The 16,229-nt window shown below is 40.6% G+C and overlaps 1 protein-coding gene across 2 annotated transcripts in view; it reads left to right on the forward strand.

Annotated features, from left to right (window-relative positions):
- The first annotated feature begins 313 nt into the window (after positions 1 to 313).
- The window catches only part of tecpr1a (tectonin beta-propeller repeat containing 1a), a 42,041-nt gene continuing 26,125 nt past the window's right edge, over positions 314 to 16,229 (forward strand). The window contains exons 1-12 of one of the 2 annotated variants that reach the window (XM_037690751.1): positions 314 to 538; positions 4,662 to 4,844; positions 4,948 to 5,070; positions 5,155 to 5,274; positions 8,603 to 8,777; positions 8,860 to 8,960; positions 10,654 to 10,755; positions 10,869 to 11,017; positions 11,140 to 11,752; positions 14,567 to 14,701; positions 14,779 to 14,934; positions 15,100 to 15,249. In XM_037690751.1, the coding sequence (XP_037546679.1) occupies positions 314 to 538; positions 4,662 to 4,844; positions 4,948 to 5,070; positions 5,155 to 5,274; positions 8,603 to 8,777; positions 8,860 to 8,960; positions 10,654 to 10,755; positions 10,869 to 11,017; positions 11,140 to 11,752; positions 14,567 to 14,701; positions 14,779 to 14,934; positions 15,100 to 15,249 (2,232 nt within the window). Of the gene's footprint in view, positions 539 to 4,661; positions 4,845 to 4,947; positions 5,071 to 5,154; positions 5,275 to 8,602; positions 8,778 to 8,859; positions 8,961 to 10,653; positions 10,756 to 10,868; positions 11,018 to 11,139; positions 11,753 to 14,555; positions 14,702 to 14,778; positions 14,935 to 15,099; positions 15,250 to 16,229 lie in introns of both variants that reach the window. The other variant, XM_037690750.1, reaches the window with a different exon arrangement.

Raw genomic sequence — 16,229 nt, forward strand, 5'->3', positions numbered from 1 at the left:
CAACATTATGAGATGTCACACTCAGAGGATGGGTTGTGAGTGACTACCGCATCAAGTTTTAACCCAGTGTCAGTAAAAAATGACTGAGAAATGAGTTATTGCCATTTTTGTGTTTTCATTTATCCACATGGTTCAGCTGCACATCAGTTTCACCTCCTTTTCATTACAAGAGGTTAAAGCTCACGACACCGAATAATTAATCATCAGAGCTTGTTCTGATGTCTTTTATATTAAATCACATTTTGAAGTTGTCATGGGCTGTAACAAATAAAAACAAATTCCTTCTGCATCCCGTCAGGCTCCGGACGCAGCCATGCCCATCTCCCTGCTGTGGGCGGTGGACGTGTACGGGCAGGTCTACAGCCTGTCCACGGCGGGCCAGCAGTGGGAGCGGTGTCGCGATTCCCAGATGGAGTTCAAACGGGTGACGGCAGCTCAGCAGTGCTGCTGGGGGATTGCCTGTGACAACAGCATCTACCTGAACGTCCACGCGTCAGACCTGCCTGTCCGCTACCAAGAGGAGGCCTACGAGAATCAAGTGGGTCTTTTTTAGAGTTTTTTGCCAATGTCAGTCTGCGAGCAGTAAACACCTCTTTTTGCATCCTGTCATGTTAAAATGACTAAATATCTTTATGATTTCTTTTTGTTTTTGTGCACAAATGATTCATCTAGCTGGTCATATGTCGGTCTTGACATTAAATATTCAACCAGATTTTGAGAAAGAAACGATGCATGGTGAACTGTAGAGGCTGCAGAGCTCAGGGAAAATGTTTCCGTTGTGTGATCCTTGTATTCATCCTGTGAGAACTTTACTGTGTGATTGGGTTATGCACATCTGGTCAGTACTTTGTAGTGTCTGCTCATAAGACTTCATTATAAATTATAATAAAACGTTACATTTGTCGGTTAAACATGGCAGCACACGAATCTGTCTGGATTAGTTTCATCGTATAAAGAATGGTAAATGGACTGTACGTACAGTATACAGCACCTTTCTATCTTATCAATCGACTGCTTTAACCACAGCCGCACCAGAAATAGGTGTGAAAAACAATTAGGAACAATAGCTGCTCAGGATATTTTGACTATTTTTTTACACAAAGCAGTTCCTTGACCCTTTGCCTTTTTTTATGGCACGATCAACAATTGCATCATACGACGGGGCTTTAGGGCCAAGCTAAGGAAAAATAATCATTAAAAGCCATAAAATTATGAGAATAAAGTTGAATAAAGTCTTAATGTTATGAGAATAAAGTCCAACAAGACTTTTTTTTTTTTTTTTTTTTTGCAGTTCTTGTGTTTTTTATTTTTAATTTTTATTTTTTTATGAGTCGGATATATGATGCGACCTGTCAATCAGTCCAGTAGGCGTGTCAGCAAATGACCAATCCGAAGCTAAAGGAGTCGTATTATTATCTAAACTCTGACACATAAAGCAAGTTTACTGCATTGTAGCTGTGGTAAACTGAAGAATGTTGAGCATCTTGTTAAGTTTTACTTTGGTGTTGGTTTTACAAATGAAGAGATAGTTCGTTAATCTGTCAGCACATCAACATCAGATTATTATCAGTACCAGGACTTTGAACCTGCTGACAGTAAGGTGGTACGCTCTGGTGGGCTGCAGCAGCTCTCTGCAGGTAAGGAGCATTTAGCTTCGGATTGGTCATTTGCTGACACGCCTACTGGATTGATTGACAAGTCGCGTCATGGATCCGACTCGTGGCAAAAATAAACGAGAGCTGCAAAAAATAAAGTCTCATAAGACTTTATTCTCGTACTTTTATGACTTTTTTTTCCACTTAGCGTGGCCCTAAAGCTCGGTCGTAGCATCAAGACCAAAAAAATAAATAACTAGAAAGTTCCTGGAGAAACTTTGATGGGGACTGCCTATTTATAATGAAATTATTATTAATAATAAATATTAATTTGAATGATTATTAATATTAATAATAAATACAAATTATTAATATTATTAATAAATACTTATTATTAATAGTATTAATTATTTATATATTGTTAATTTATGAATTAGTAAAATTTTAATAATTAATCAATCTTAATAATATTCACACCAATTATTAGTATTAATTTAAAATATTACTTATTATGAATAATTATAGATATTAAAACAGATAATTATTAACATTAATCATTTATAATTAATATTTATTATAAATAATACTAATTAATAATAATAACAGGTGATAATAAGTAATAATAGGTGCCTTCCATGCATGTTGAACCAAAATGGCTCCGTACGTTACTCGGTTTCTGTGAAGAGTTTTCTCCTATTCATTTCCTATGGTAAATTTGGCATCTTTATTAACAAATTATGTTGCCATGGTAACTGCGAATGCCAATAAAAGTAATTGCACACTTCCCGGAGCCGGGCCGGTCGTTTTGATATAACTTTTGTGGAGGTCCACGTTGTGGTTCGGGCCACATTAAAGTTGAAAAAGATAAACTTTTCAGATGTAGAATAATAAGTGGGCAGTCACCAACTAGTTCCTGGAATTGATGAAATATTGCGTCTTTGTTCGCAAATTACGTGTCCATGGTAACTCGAAATGTCAATAAAAGTAATAGCACACATCACGGGGCCGAGCCGGAAGTTTTGATCTAACTTTTGTGGGAGTAGACGCTGTGGTTTGGGCCGCATTAACAGAGATAGAAATGTAGACACTCTTACGAGGTGTAGAATAATAGGTGACTGTCATGCATTTGCCTGGCAGTCCCCAAAAAGAGTTCTTATTAGGGGGATAGGATCTTGTGCTTGAAGATCTTGCCATAATAAAATGTCCAGAGACGTCTTGTCTCGTAAAGCCCGTAAAGTGATGTTGCAGTCAGCAGGGTGTTGTTTGGTGAATTTAGCACTAAAGATGTCCTCTGCACTTAAATTCTTTTGTTCTTGGTCACTTGGCTCAGTCCTTGTGAGTGCAGTATCTGTTTTCTGCTGAAACCTGCAGCTGCAGGCTGGAGGTGAAGTCTGCAGCTGCAGGGTTAATTTAAAAACAGTTGGTGCTAAGTTCACCTGGTCATTTGTGGACTTTTCAAAGTAGAAAAATTAGTGAAATTCAAGTTGGAAGCTCTTGTTCATCTGTTTTGGTTGAGAGAATAAAAGTCACTCAATGTTTGCGGTGATGTGGATGTGATGGTACAAAATCAGGCTGTGCACAGAGTCAAGGCACGTTAGTTTACAATATGAACACGCTAATACGCCATATTTACATGAAAGCTTTTATGTTTTTGGCCTTCTGTCAAAATGTCTGAGTGCATCACTGAGAACTTTTTAAAATTTATTTAAGTAATATTTAAAAATGTTAGGAGTTTTGCTCTAACGTCCACATCAGTCAGATCTGTGTTTCCCAGACACAGACCAACTCAGACTCCATATGATCTCTTTGTGTTTATTGTTTGTGTGTTTATGTTTGTTGTTTGTATTGTTTGTTTATTGTTTGTGTTGTTTGTGTTTATTTGTGTATATTACCTCTTTGTGTTTTCTTCTGTAATTTTATGATGACATTTTTAAAGCTGTCTTTTGGGATTTGTTTTTAGCTGCAGTAAAAAGCATTCATTACAAATCAGTGTAAAAAAAATAGGAATAAAAATGAAGATACAAAAAATGAATTTAGGTCATTTTTATAAATAAAAAAAAAATTGTTCAAAAATATTGTAACAATTGGCTTTTGGTCTGTTTTGTATTTTTGTTTTGTCCCCTTGTGAAAGTTATCTTGTGGTCACGAACGGCTGAAGCACCGTTTTAGGTTCTGAAAGTCATCTGGTGAGATGAGCGTATTGATACACCCCTAATGTTCACACTTTCTCGATCTCTTCATTTTGAAAACTCAACAACTACCATACTTGCCCCGTACACGTCGCACTGCCATATAAGTCGCATCTATTAAGCGTCACCGCTGATGCGTCACGTTTGTTACGCGTCACCGCTAACAACCTGGAAATGTGGGCCGAACCCGGAAATGCGGGCCTGTGTTGTGCCCAAAATCAACTGGCTACCAAATGGCGGGAGCGTGCACTGGAGGACTTTTAGAAGAATTTAACAAGATTAACACTTAAAAACAATTATTTGTTTGCTCGAAATTATAGCGAAGGTGTGTCTCAGTTGAACTTTTCCTTAATAAATGCACTTTGACTGTCAAATCAGCTGCATTTCACCGGTGCGGCGCATCAAAATGCATCTGATTTGACGTTTGCTCCAGGAGTTCCAGAACGAGACGAAGGTGGCCTCTATGGCAAGCCAAGTGTCTCATTAATAGCCACTTTTACCTATTAATGAGACACTTGGCTTGCCATATTACTCGCGCGCCCTCTAGTGGCTGAAAATGGTAGTGTTCAATATTTTCCATGTCAGAATGAATGAAATCATCAGATCTCTGCCAAAAATTGGGTTATAAATATGAGGAAAAAACATATATTAGTCACTTTGGTGTATATGTTGCAGACATGCTAATTTATGCTAAAAGGTGTGGCTTATACAGCGAAAACTACGGTAGACTGATGTGTGTTTAGGAAGCCAATAAAACCACTGCAGCGTAGACGCCCGTCTCCTCCTGAACTCACAGCTCCAGTCTAAAGCCGTGTCCATCACCGTGGTTCTTACTTATTGATCGTGTATTAGAACATTTCCGCCTGTTTTCTGTCAGAGATGGAATCCAGTCGACGGTTTCTCAGATCGTTTGCTGCCAAGCGACCGTTGGCAGTGGAGTGACGTCACAGGTCTGCAGCACCAGCTTCTGGACAGCGTCCAGCTCCCTTCCAGCAGCTGGGAGTGGGAGGGAGACTGGTATGTGGATGAAAACTTTGAGGGAGAACCCACAGAGAAAGGAGTGAGTGTTTAGTGCTTTTTTCTTGCACCTCCTTACTTTGGCAGAGGGTTTTCTTCTTTTTCCTCCTGCCTTGAACCAGTGGATCAAGTGTTTGTCTCGGCAGGGGTGGACCTATGCCATGCATTTTCCCGCCACCTACACCAAAGACAAGAAGTGGAACTCCTGTGTCCGTCGTAGGCGATGGCTCCGCTACAGGAGGTACAGCGCTATGGAGACCTGGGCGAAGGTGTGCAACCTCACTCCACATTTTCTGTCGTGAATGCTTTAATTAAACCCGTCAGCTTGTGTTAACTTTCTGTGTTTTTGACAGATCCCCTCACAGCAGACGACTCTCCCAGATCCTTTCAGCGACATCAGCTGTGGAGGCTGGGAGATCAGTGAGGAGCCCAGGGGTCGTCAGTCCTTATGGGCTGTGTCCCTGCAGGGAAAGGTACAGCTCACAAATGCATGGACGCACACTTCCACAGCTCCAGGTCATTTCATACCTCAGAGAAGTTGTACTTTGGAGGTTTGGTCACCACTTAGCCATACTTTTTGGGTACAAAATGAAGCCACCTGCCCAACAAGCTTCGCCCATTTTGTACCTGCCTCAACCCACTTTATGCCCAATTTATTCACTTCATACTCGCCTTGGCAGCTGCAACAGCCTGATGACTGAATTTACTGTAGTCCATTTTTGAAAAGAAGACGAGCAGATTTGATAAATTTTATTGTTACTGTCACCATCAGTGGGGTCAGACATGGACACTCGAGGCTGCAGTCCCGCTTTTTCTTTATTTCGTACAAGCAGCATCTGCTCCAGCACATGTGCATTGTTGAGTCTGTGTGGAGAAGTTTCTCTTTTTGATGTAGGAGGAACAAATATAAGCAAAATGGATTATTGTGACATGACAGCTACAGTATATTCATTCATTGTTTGACACTTTATGCGCAGCGACTGAGCACACGAGGCAGGTAACTATCACAGCGTGTAAGAACTTTACTGTTTTAACAAGAGGTCTTCATCATTAATAAATCTTTAAAAGAAAAGCCCTTTGCAGTGACGGTCTATAATAATATTAAGTGTGAAATAAAGTACAGCTGGGTCCTCGGCCTATAATGACATGTGCAAAGTCTTTCAGGAACATGGGAAAATATGTGAAGTTAGTGCATCGATGCAAAATGGTAACCATTTTGTACCCTATTTGCAAGAAATGTCAATAACTGTACACAGACTGGTCTAAGAGGGTAGGGGGTACGATCTGGTGGAGGTACGAATTGACCCCACTTATTTACATCCAGCACCACCTTATTTGAGCTTTTCACAGTACAGTAGTCCCTCGCTTCGTCGGATTCGCTCTATTGCGGTTTTCAAAATAAGTTTGGACATGACACACAGTTGGCTGACTGATGGATGAGCCGCACAATCGGCATGGAATTTTTATTTAATGTCAAGTATTTTATATTATTTAGCACCTCATGCACCTTTGTGCAGCCCACACTGCAGGATAAACTTCCTGCTGCAGCTGATCAGCTGATCTCCGTGCAGAGCGGAGAAGTGGGCGTGGCCAAGAGTGCTTGCAGGTGGCTGAGAGCAGACGAGGCAGGGAGCTGGAATCATGACGTTCTTTTAGAGCGTTTAGAGTTTAGATACATTGTTTAGAATATTGCAAGAGTGTGGGAAGGGTTTAAAACACCTTCATATATACAGTATGTATATAAATAATAAAATAAACTACTACTTGTACTACTATTCCTACTTCACAGTTTTTCACTTATCGCGGGTCTTCAGGGTACAGATCCCCCGCGATAAACAAGGGACTACTGTACATCTACTTCATGTCTATGCATAAATAAAGTGGCAACAATTGTGTTATACTGTTCTTTTGTTGCACACTGTGGCACATTTTCTTGTATTCTGCAACACACACACACACACACACACACACACACACACATACACACTTTCAGTCTGACAGGTTGTCATGGGGAAAAAAAGATATTCCCAATTAATCAGGTGTAGACTTCATCAGATATATTCAAAAGCTTTGGAGAACAGCTAACAACTCAGAAGATCAATGCATTTACAAGTACACACTTATCAATGCCTTCACCTGTCTGAGGTTCTGACCCGTTCTCCTTTCTCAAACTGAAAAGGTTAGTTTTGTAGAGAACTGGTCAGGGGCATACCCCTCCCCTTCACCTTGTCCTGGTGCTTTCAGAACCGAACCCACCGCTTCACACAGTGGAGGTAAACATTCCTCAAGCATTCTTACGAGGAATAATCTGTGTCTACCATAACATTTAAAAGTCTCCAACGAGATAAAGATGACCTCTCCTCTATCTCCTTACAAATAGTCACATCAAGAATGATTGTAATGTAGAAAAAGGATCATGGAAACATTTAAAAGTATTTACAATAACTGTAAAGAAGCAGAAACAGTTTTAAAGTCTATATTAATAAAAAAAGAATAGAGCATGTTTCATGCATATATACACATTCCCTTGATAAGGTAAACTGATCTATATTTTTTTGCTTTGGGAAGTTTTTTTCCTCATTTGTTTTGCTGTCCCCCTGTATTAGAGTCTTAACTGGAGTTAGTGGGAGAGATCATATCTCTCCAGTTTTAGTTTCTCTCCATTGGCTCCCTGTCAAGTCCAGGATTGAATTCAAAATCTTACTTCTAACCTACAAAGCTCTCAACAACCTAGCTCCATCTTACATTACAGATCTCATTGTTCCATATTTTCCTAACAGAGCACTTCACTCTCAGACTGCAGGTTTACTTGTGGTTCCTAGAGTTTCCAAGAGCAGAATGGGAGGAAGATCTTTCAGTTATCAGGCTCCTCTCTTGTGGAACCAACTTCCAGTTTCTGTCCATGAGGCTGACACATTGTTCAGTTTTAAAACTGGGATTAAGATTTTCCTTTTTGATAAATCCTATATTTAGTTGGCTTGTTATGCTGCTATAGACTTAGACTACTGGAGGACAAATTTACCTCATTTCTTCAAATGAATACTTACAAATGCCTACATGTGAATAATTTTCATTTGATACTATTTCTATCTTAAATGGGCAGCACGATGGCACAACTGGTAGAGCTGCTGCCTCTCAGCGAGCAGGTCCCTGGTTCAAATCCCGGTCTGGGGGCCTTTTTGGGTGGAGTTTGCATGTTCTCTCCGTGCATGCGTGGGTTTTCTCCGGGTGCTCCAGTTTCCTCCCACAGACCAAAAACATGCATGTTAGACTGATTGGTAACTCTAAATTGTCTCTAGGTGAGAGTGAGAGAGTGAATGGTTGTTTGTCTCTATGTGTCCCTGTGATGGACTGGAGACATGTCCAGGGTGTCCCCCGTCTCTCGCACAGTGATGGCTGAACATGGGCACCAGCGACCCCCGCGACCCAAAATAGAAGAAGCTGGTAAAAGATAATGATGGATGGATCTATCTTAACGTAATTCTTGACCTGCCATTGTGTATCTATTCCTACTTCCTGTTCCTCTCAAACTCAGCCGGTCTAAGCAGATGGCCGCTTCTCCTGAGTCTGGTTCTGCTGGAGGTTTCATCCTTTTTCCTTTGTTGCCTTCATGCTTGCTCCAGATGAGAGTCTGCAATGAAGTTAGATTCAAAGCAGTTTGCTCCTCAGATTATGTTAAATTATTATTTTTATATATGAACGTTTCTGTTCAGTGCCCTGAGACGACTTCTGTTGTGACTTGGTGCTTTATAAATAAACTGAATTGAATTGATTATCCACCACTGTTTTTGTCTCCACTAGGTGCGGTTCAGAGAGGGAATCAGTCACCACAATCCTGAGGGCTCATCATGGGAGGAGGTCTCCCTCCCTGGAGAGGTGGTCCAGATCAGCTGTGGCCCAGGGGACCTGGTCTGGGCCGTGCTGTGGGAGGGGCAGCTCATTGTGAGGGAGGGCATCAGCCGAGACTGCCCCCAAGGTAAACACAGGCATGTCAGCGGGTGTAAGGTGCGGGTGATTGTGTGTAGTTTGTAAAATAAAAAGTATTTTCTGTGACGCAGGCTCCTCCTGGGTGGTGGTGGAGTCTCCCAACCCTGAGGTGGGGGCTACACATGTAGCTGTGGGGGCTAATGTTGCCTGGGCTGTGACCAAGGACAATAAAGTGAGAAAATGATACATGCTTGGAATTAGTAATGAGAATGAATGTTTTTTGTTGCTATTTTAGGAGGTTTTATCAAGATGATTTGTTTAAAATTATGTGAATCTGTGCGATTATACCAGCACACGAGGAAGCTGCTAGGAGACAATTCTGATTATCCATTTATTGTGTGTGTGTTTCTAAATCGTTCACACTATTGAGATCCATTTTTCTTCCTTGTGTTTTTCCACACTTAACTCCTTCCGCAGTTTTGTTGCCATCTCAACAGTTCATGTATCAAAAGGTTCAGCTCGTTCAGGACATTCCTGCTACGACTTTTGGCACTTATGCGGTTTTTTACTTTAAAAATATTTAGCTTTCTCAATTGGAAATGAGTGGAACTCCTCACATCCTTTGAAGTTTTTGTGCTGTTTTAAACTTTTTACTGCTCATTTCAGCTTCTATTCTGCTTCAGCTGTTTTCCAGCTTGCTGCTAACTTCAGCTTTTGTCTTTTTTTTTCAGCTTCTTTTTTTGCCAATTTCTTTTTTTTATGCTCCTTTCAGCTTCTTTCTGCTTCAGCTTTTTCTGCCTTTTCTGCTACTTTTTAGGTATTCTGTTAATTTGATCCTTTTCCAACTTTTTCTTTATTACCATAATATCTGCCTTTGGTGATTCTTTTGAATAATTTCCACTTTTTATCCTCTTAGTCTCTTTTATCTTTCCCACTACCTTTTAAATTTTGTATTTTTGGCCAACTTCAGCAGTTTCTGCATATTTCAGTTTCTTTTTTTGGTCAGTTCAGATTTTTTTTTAGTCTTTTCTGCTTCTCTTCCTGTTGGGGTTTATTCTGCTCATTTCTTTTTTATACACACATTTATCCTGCACATTTCTGCCATTTTTCTGCTGCTTCCTACTTTTATTTTCCTGCTTTCTGCAAATGTCAACTGTTCAAGTTCAACTCACATTAATTTTTAGTGATGAAAACCTTTCAGCCTTTTTTCTTCTGCATTTATCACTTAGAGTAGACTTTTTTATTTTTAACATAACTGGACAAAACTCCACAACAAGACGTGATTCTGACAAAAAAAGTCACAATTTTGCAGCTTCTTTTAGATTTTTTCTAAGGCTGGAGAAAACAGACCATTACTAGAAGGAAGACTGTTAATGAACTGTTTTGGATGATTGTTTTTAATGTTTACAAGTCTTTTTATTCCCCAAGAGTTTGGTTAATCTGAGTTTCTATATCAGGGCTATTCAACTAAATTGCTCAGGGGGCCACAGTTACTGAAAGCCAAGAGCTCAGGGGCCGGTCATCCAGCAGTTATTGTCACTAATTTAGTTTGTTTTACGGTTTAAAATCTAGTTTTATTTAAAAATGAACCCATTGGTGGGCCGAACTGAGCTCACCAGTGGGCCTGAGTTAGCCCCTGGGCCACCAGTTGAATAGCCCTGGTCTATGCTATCATAAGAAGACAACTTTAAAAAAAAGAAACATTTTGCGTCGTTCCACAGTAAAGAAAAAAGATGAAATATTTTCACGTTTTATTTTGGACTAACTTGTTTTACCAACACCATCTGCCTTAGCAAAGAGGAAGAGACTCCTTCGGTCCAAGTGCAGCCACATTTGTTTTACTGTGGTGTTTGAGCATGTGGATGCATGCTGGGATATTTCCAGATGTCAGATAAACCTGCCTCCTCACTCTCCTGCTGTTTTAGGTGTGGTTCAGGCGCGGCGTGAACTCTCACAACCCCTGTGGTTCTGGTTGGATCAGCATGGTTGGGGAAATGATCACGATCAACGTTGGACTGAATGACCAGGTACAATCTGGTGTGATGGCAGCAGACGTGTGTTTAACTTGAAAGAAATGGAAGAAAGATGTTTCAACCATTAGAGATGTTCAGGTTATTTAGGACCTTTGTGTTGTGTTTAGGTGTGGGCTATTGGTTGTGAGGACAGGGTTGTGTACTTCAGACAAGGTGTGACCCCCAACGAGCTGAGCGGTAAAACCTGGAAAGCCATCAGCGTTCCTCGAGATGGAGAGCGATCCCACTCCAGCGCCAGTGCAAACAGCGAGCAGAGGTGAATAGACTCTTGTCAACCCAAGACCTCGATTGTCTTTGAGTGTGGAGATACAAGAAGCACTCATCGCTTCATTGCAAATGACTACCGTTCAGTGAAGTTGTCTTTTCTTTCATCAACAGCGCTGGTTGTTTTTTTTCCGGTGAGGTGCACGATCAGTCCGGAGTGAGTGATGTGGAATCAGATGTAGAGAAAGGATCAGCTGATGGAGACTTTGGCCTCATAACCGCCCCAGAATCCTCAGTAGACGCTGCCAGTAACCCTTCATCTGACCCATCAGTTGAGACTCCCAGTCCTCGCATCCCCAAGGTCACAAGTGACAGCTTCATCTCTGAACTCGTCTCCGATCGGAAGACCTCGAGGAACGTTGACTCAGCCAGTCCTGCCGTGTTGCAGGAGGAGGAAGCCATACCCGTTGAAGGAGATGTTAAAGCCCCCTCTGCTGGTGCAGCAGTTTCTTCGAACCAGAATGGTGGCGCTCCTGATCTCCGCTGGAGTAACGTGGATCTGGAGGAGACGCAGGCTCAGAGTGTTCAAACTGCAGCTGGGCGGGACATGGCTGACTCCTGCAGCTTGTCATCTGTAACCACCTACACCCTCAACATGGAGGACCCGTACGGGGCAGATGAACATCCTCTGTGGGCGTGGGTCAGTGGTGGAGGTTGTTCTGTGGACAGTCACAGTCAACTCAACTGGTTCATCTGCCATTTGAACACTTCATGTAAGTTCAGTGGGGTACAGTCTTCAGTTTTGTTGTCTCTTACCCTCGGCTTTTCATTTTGATTGTTTAATTGGAATTGATGTCACTTGTGTCGAGCAATCTTCAAACCATACCGGAGATTCTGGGCTTTGCCTGGACCATATTCCAGGACATATAAGGGTTTCTCCTTTAACCAGGGGAGTGTTGCTTCAGCAGAGTGTTTAGGGTCATCGTTCTGCTGGAGGGTGGACCTTTCATCTCAAATCTCTGCAAGGCCCGACGAGTTTTCCTAAAGATTTTCTCCATATTTTTGCTCTGTCCATCATCCTTTAACTCAGTTTCCCAGTCTTTGCTGATTAAAAAAAAACGTCCCTGCCTGCCTGCATGATGATGCTGCCACCACCATGCTTCACTGTGAGGATGGTGTTCCCAACGTTTTGAGAAAATACAAATTCGTGCACCATTTTCCATATTTATTAAAATTGTTTAAAACCATATTTTTTCCACTTTTAACTTCATTAACCTGAAGGATTGTGTATTCAATAGATCCATTACTAACTGGGGACTGCCTAGTATAAGGCAGCACCTATTATTATCCACCTGACAAGGGTTTCTTAACTTTATATCTTACTCTTCCGTCAACTTTAATGTCACCCGAACTGCAATGTGCACCCCCACAATTGTTATATCAAAGTGACCGGCTCGACGCCGTGATGTGTGCTGTTACTTTTATTGGCGTTTCGAGTTACCGTGGCGATGTATTATGCTAACAAAGAAGCCATTTGTCTCATTCAAAATGCCTGACAGAACTCAACAGCTCCTAACGTCTATAACTCAGTCATTCTTTTAGATACTGAGCTGAACTTTGCTCTGGTCGTAGCTGAGAGCGAGTTTTCATACATTCCTAATGCAAATCAAAAATCCAAGATGGCCGCCTGAACCAAATAGGGAAAATACAATAAATCAGTTAGTTTTAGGGCTTTTGAGCTAAAATTGTGTTTGGTGATAGCTGAAACCATTCCCCATCACATACTGAATCTAAAAAAAAAAAAAATCCAAGATGGCCACCATAAGTGCTTCTCAATTATTTTCTGTTACACCCCCAACCCCCCCCACCCCAGGAAGAAGAAAACATTTTGCACCCCCCAGCTCTCCGCTGCAATTGTAAATAGATCAATTTACAATGTAGAATAACTTTATTAACATTGTTTTCTAGTCTGTAACAGAAACTAATTAAAGTGCATCAATTTGCCTGAAAAACAAACAAACTTCAATCCTTATGTAAACTGTAAACATTTTTGACCATTTGATACTGAAAAATAAAATAAATATACCGGTAATCAATAAATAATAATAAATTCAAATTGATTGGCAACATTAACTCAGGAGCACAAAATATAAAACACTTTGAACCATCTGATACTGAAAAATAAAATAAAATATAATCAATAATAACAAATAATTAAATAATTAAAAATAATAATACATTCAAATTGATCCTCAACAGCAGCACAATATATAAAACAGTTTGAGCCATCTGATACTGAAAAATAAAATGAAATATAATCAATAAATAATAATAAAATAACAAGAAACTAATTAATAATAATAATAATAATAATAATAATAATAATAATAATAATAATAAATTCAAATTGATCAGCAACATTTAACTCAGGAGTGTTATATAAAACATCCAGATGCATGCTCAGTAATCCAGATAGAAAAATCTAAAAAAGTTAAGTCAGGTCTCTTTTAGATTTTATAAAACACTTTGACCTACAAAACACAAATTAATAAAACAATTTTACTGATTTAATAATATATATATATATATATATATTAATCAAAATGAGGAAATCAGGATTAATGGCTACAATGAGCACATTTTGCAGTGCACAGCTTTTCGAAGGGAAGTTTGAAGCATGATCCTGCAGCTCTCGGCTCCTGCTCAATGTTTAGCTGGAACCTGGACTTGGTCTTCAGTGCAGCAGCAGCAGAGAAGTCAGTCTCACAAAGAGAAGATGTTGCAAAAGGAAGAAGAATGCCCGTGGCCCTCTGCGAAAGAGGAAAGAGGGGGCAGGTGTCCCTCTCTCTTTGAGTTTACTCTTTGTTGCATGTGTGCTGTGAGTGACAAGCGTCCAGAGCGTCATAAAAACAGCAGCGGAGGTGTCAGAGTTATTTATTTATCGTCTCAGCAGCAGAGGGGAGTGACACGGTTCAAACATGGCTCCACAAATGACCTGGCAGCCATATTTGTTCATAACTTTATTATTAGTAAACCTGAGAGTTGACAGATACGAGCAAACAGTTGCAGGAACGCACCCTGACAAAATGAGAGTGGTGCAAAAAAACAAAACAACTACTCCCAGTGGCAAAAAAAAAAATGTTCCCTGAGGTCACACTGGCATCGACCCGGCCCCCGCCCCCCCAGGGGGGTGCGTCCCACTATTTGAGAAGGACTAGCTTAAAAGAAAAAATGACTATAGCTCGTTGATTTTTTTTGCCATATTGAGCTGATAATTGGTATAGTGGTCTCTGAGAGCGAACCCCAACACTGAGTCCTGACAAACCAAGTTTTAAATTGGCAGCAGCGTGACAGTCCCGGTCAAAGTTTCTCCAGGAACTTTCTAGTAATGAAATTAAAATTCAATTTTCAATTCCAGTTTATGAGGCGACAACGAAGAAAGAATCTCCAGGAGTGAATACTTCTACATTCCACTATATCACATTAGATATTGACACATGAAGTCTAATCTCTGTTCATAAAGATGTAATGATTCCAAACAGCAAAGCTTTGTCATGAAATGATACATTTTCTCACCTGTCGTCCTGCAGCCTTGCTTCAGTCAGTTCAGTCCATGAGTCTCTCGGTGACGCCGACTCAGACGGCAGCCTGGAGGAAACAAATCTTTGAGCAACTCAACGAAAGATCCAAGAGGGAGCTGGAGAATTTCGGACACTACGAGCAAGCTATTGAACAGGTACAAGAAGGAGTGGAGCAAATTTGAGCTTTGAAACCATAGAGAGCATTCATCCAGATCCCTTCATCTGTTGGCAGTCTGTGTGGGTGAAGAAGGGGGCCATGCAGTGGTGGAGAGACTGGAAGCCACACAAGTGGACCGACGTTCATTTTGCCTTGGAGCAGTTTTCAGGACCAGAGGGCTACAAAGATGGCATCTTGTTCATCTATTACAATTATTACGAGGAGAAGAAGGTGAGAAAAAGTGCAGTAAACATGTTTCCCCCTCCAGCAACAACTTTGGTGTTATTTTTACAGCATCTTTCAAATCTTCTCGAAATGTTACATACATGTCAGTTAGTCTACGGTCAACTCTTTCTTCTTTTTTGTTTCTGCCTTTTCTCCTTGTCATTCCTTCAGTACCTTCATGCCTTCGTCAATGAAGTGACCATCCTGGTCCCGGTGTTAAATGACAGCAAACACACGTTTGCCATCTACACTCCAGAGCGCACCAAACAGAGGTGGCCGATCAGACTGGCAGCTGCCACGGAGCTGGAAATGCATGACTGGGTGGGTGTGAAGAGAAGATTAATTTTACTCGGTGCACACAAAAACATTAACTATACTGAGAATAGGGCTGGACGATATGGCCAAACCTTTTATCACGATATATTTCTTAATTTCGGTCGATAACGATATAATTCAGATATCGATATAAACAATAGCTTCAGACAAACTGTACAAACTGTACAAATAAATTAATGTTCACCTTTTGTTTATAATTATCCTTCAAAGAAATTTGACATCACCGTCGATTAAACATAAAACTCTCAACTTTGTCAATATTAGTAGTTTTAACTTTAAACAACAACATAACCCATGCAGCAAACTTCTGCGTTTATGCCTCTCCGTCACATTTTGCAGCACACTGACTGAAACCTGCAGTTTATCGGATCTTGGATAGTAGAACCACATCCACACCACCAAATTAGTCTTTCCTCTCTTATCAATTATGTCATCTGCTCTTCTTCACTTGTGAAAGCTTGTTCAGTCACATTCTGACGGTCATGGGAGCTCATTTTGAAGCGAAAACTTGCCACGCGTTGGAGCTTAGCCTAGCCTGCTATTGCTGACTCCTTCGAGCTCTGTGTGTGGTGAACGTCACCACGCACTCACGTAGTTGTGTCACAACTTTTTCTGTCGGGTTGAAGCTGAAGCGACCGCGTCAACACGAACAGAAAAAGAAATGAGTCAGTGAAACGCTGTAATCATATTGAAATGTCGAAAATGTGCTTAAAACTCATATCAACGTTATTGAATAAAAGTATATTGTGATATATATCGATATCGAATTATTGTCCAGCCCTAACTGGGACTTTGGTCACACTTTATTTGAAGGGTGTCCAGAAGACTGACATAACATCTGTCATAAACATGACATAACATCTGTCATAAAAATAACATAGCATCTGTCATAAACATGACATAGCATCTGTCATAAATATGACATAGCATCTGTCATAAACATGACATAACATCTGTCATAAACA

Source organism: Nematolebias whitei, chromosome 17 (assembly GCF_014905685.2).
Source record: "Nematolebias whitei isolate Nwh7 chromosome 17, NemWhi1, whole genome shotgun sequence".
Taxonomy (NCBI): Eukaryota; Metazoa; Chordata; class Actinopteri; order Cyprinodontiformes; family Rivulidae; genus Nematolebias; species Nematolebias whitei.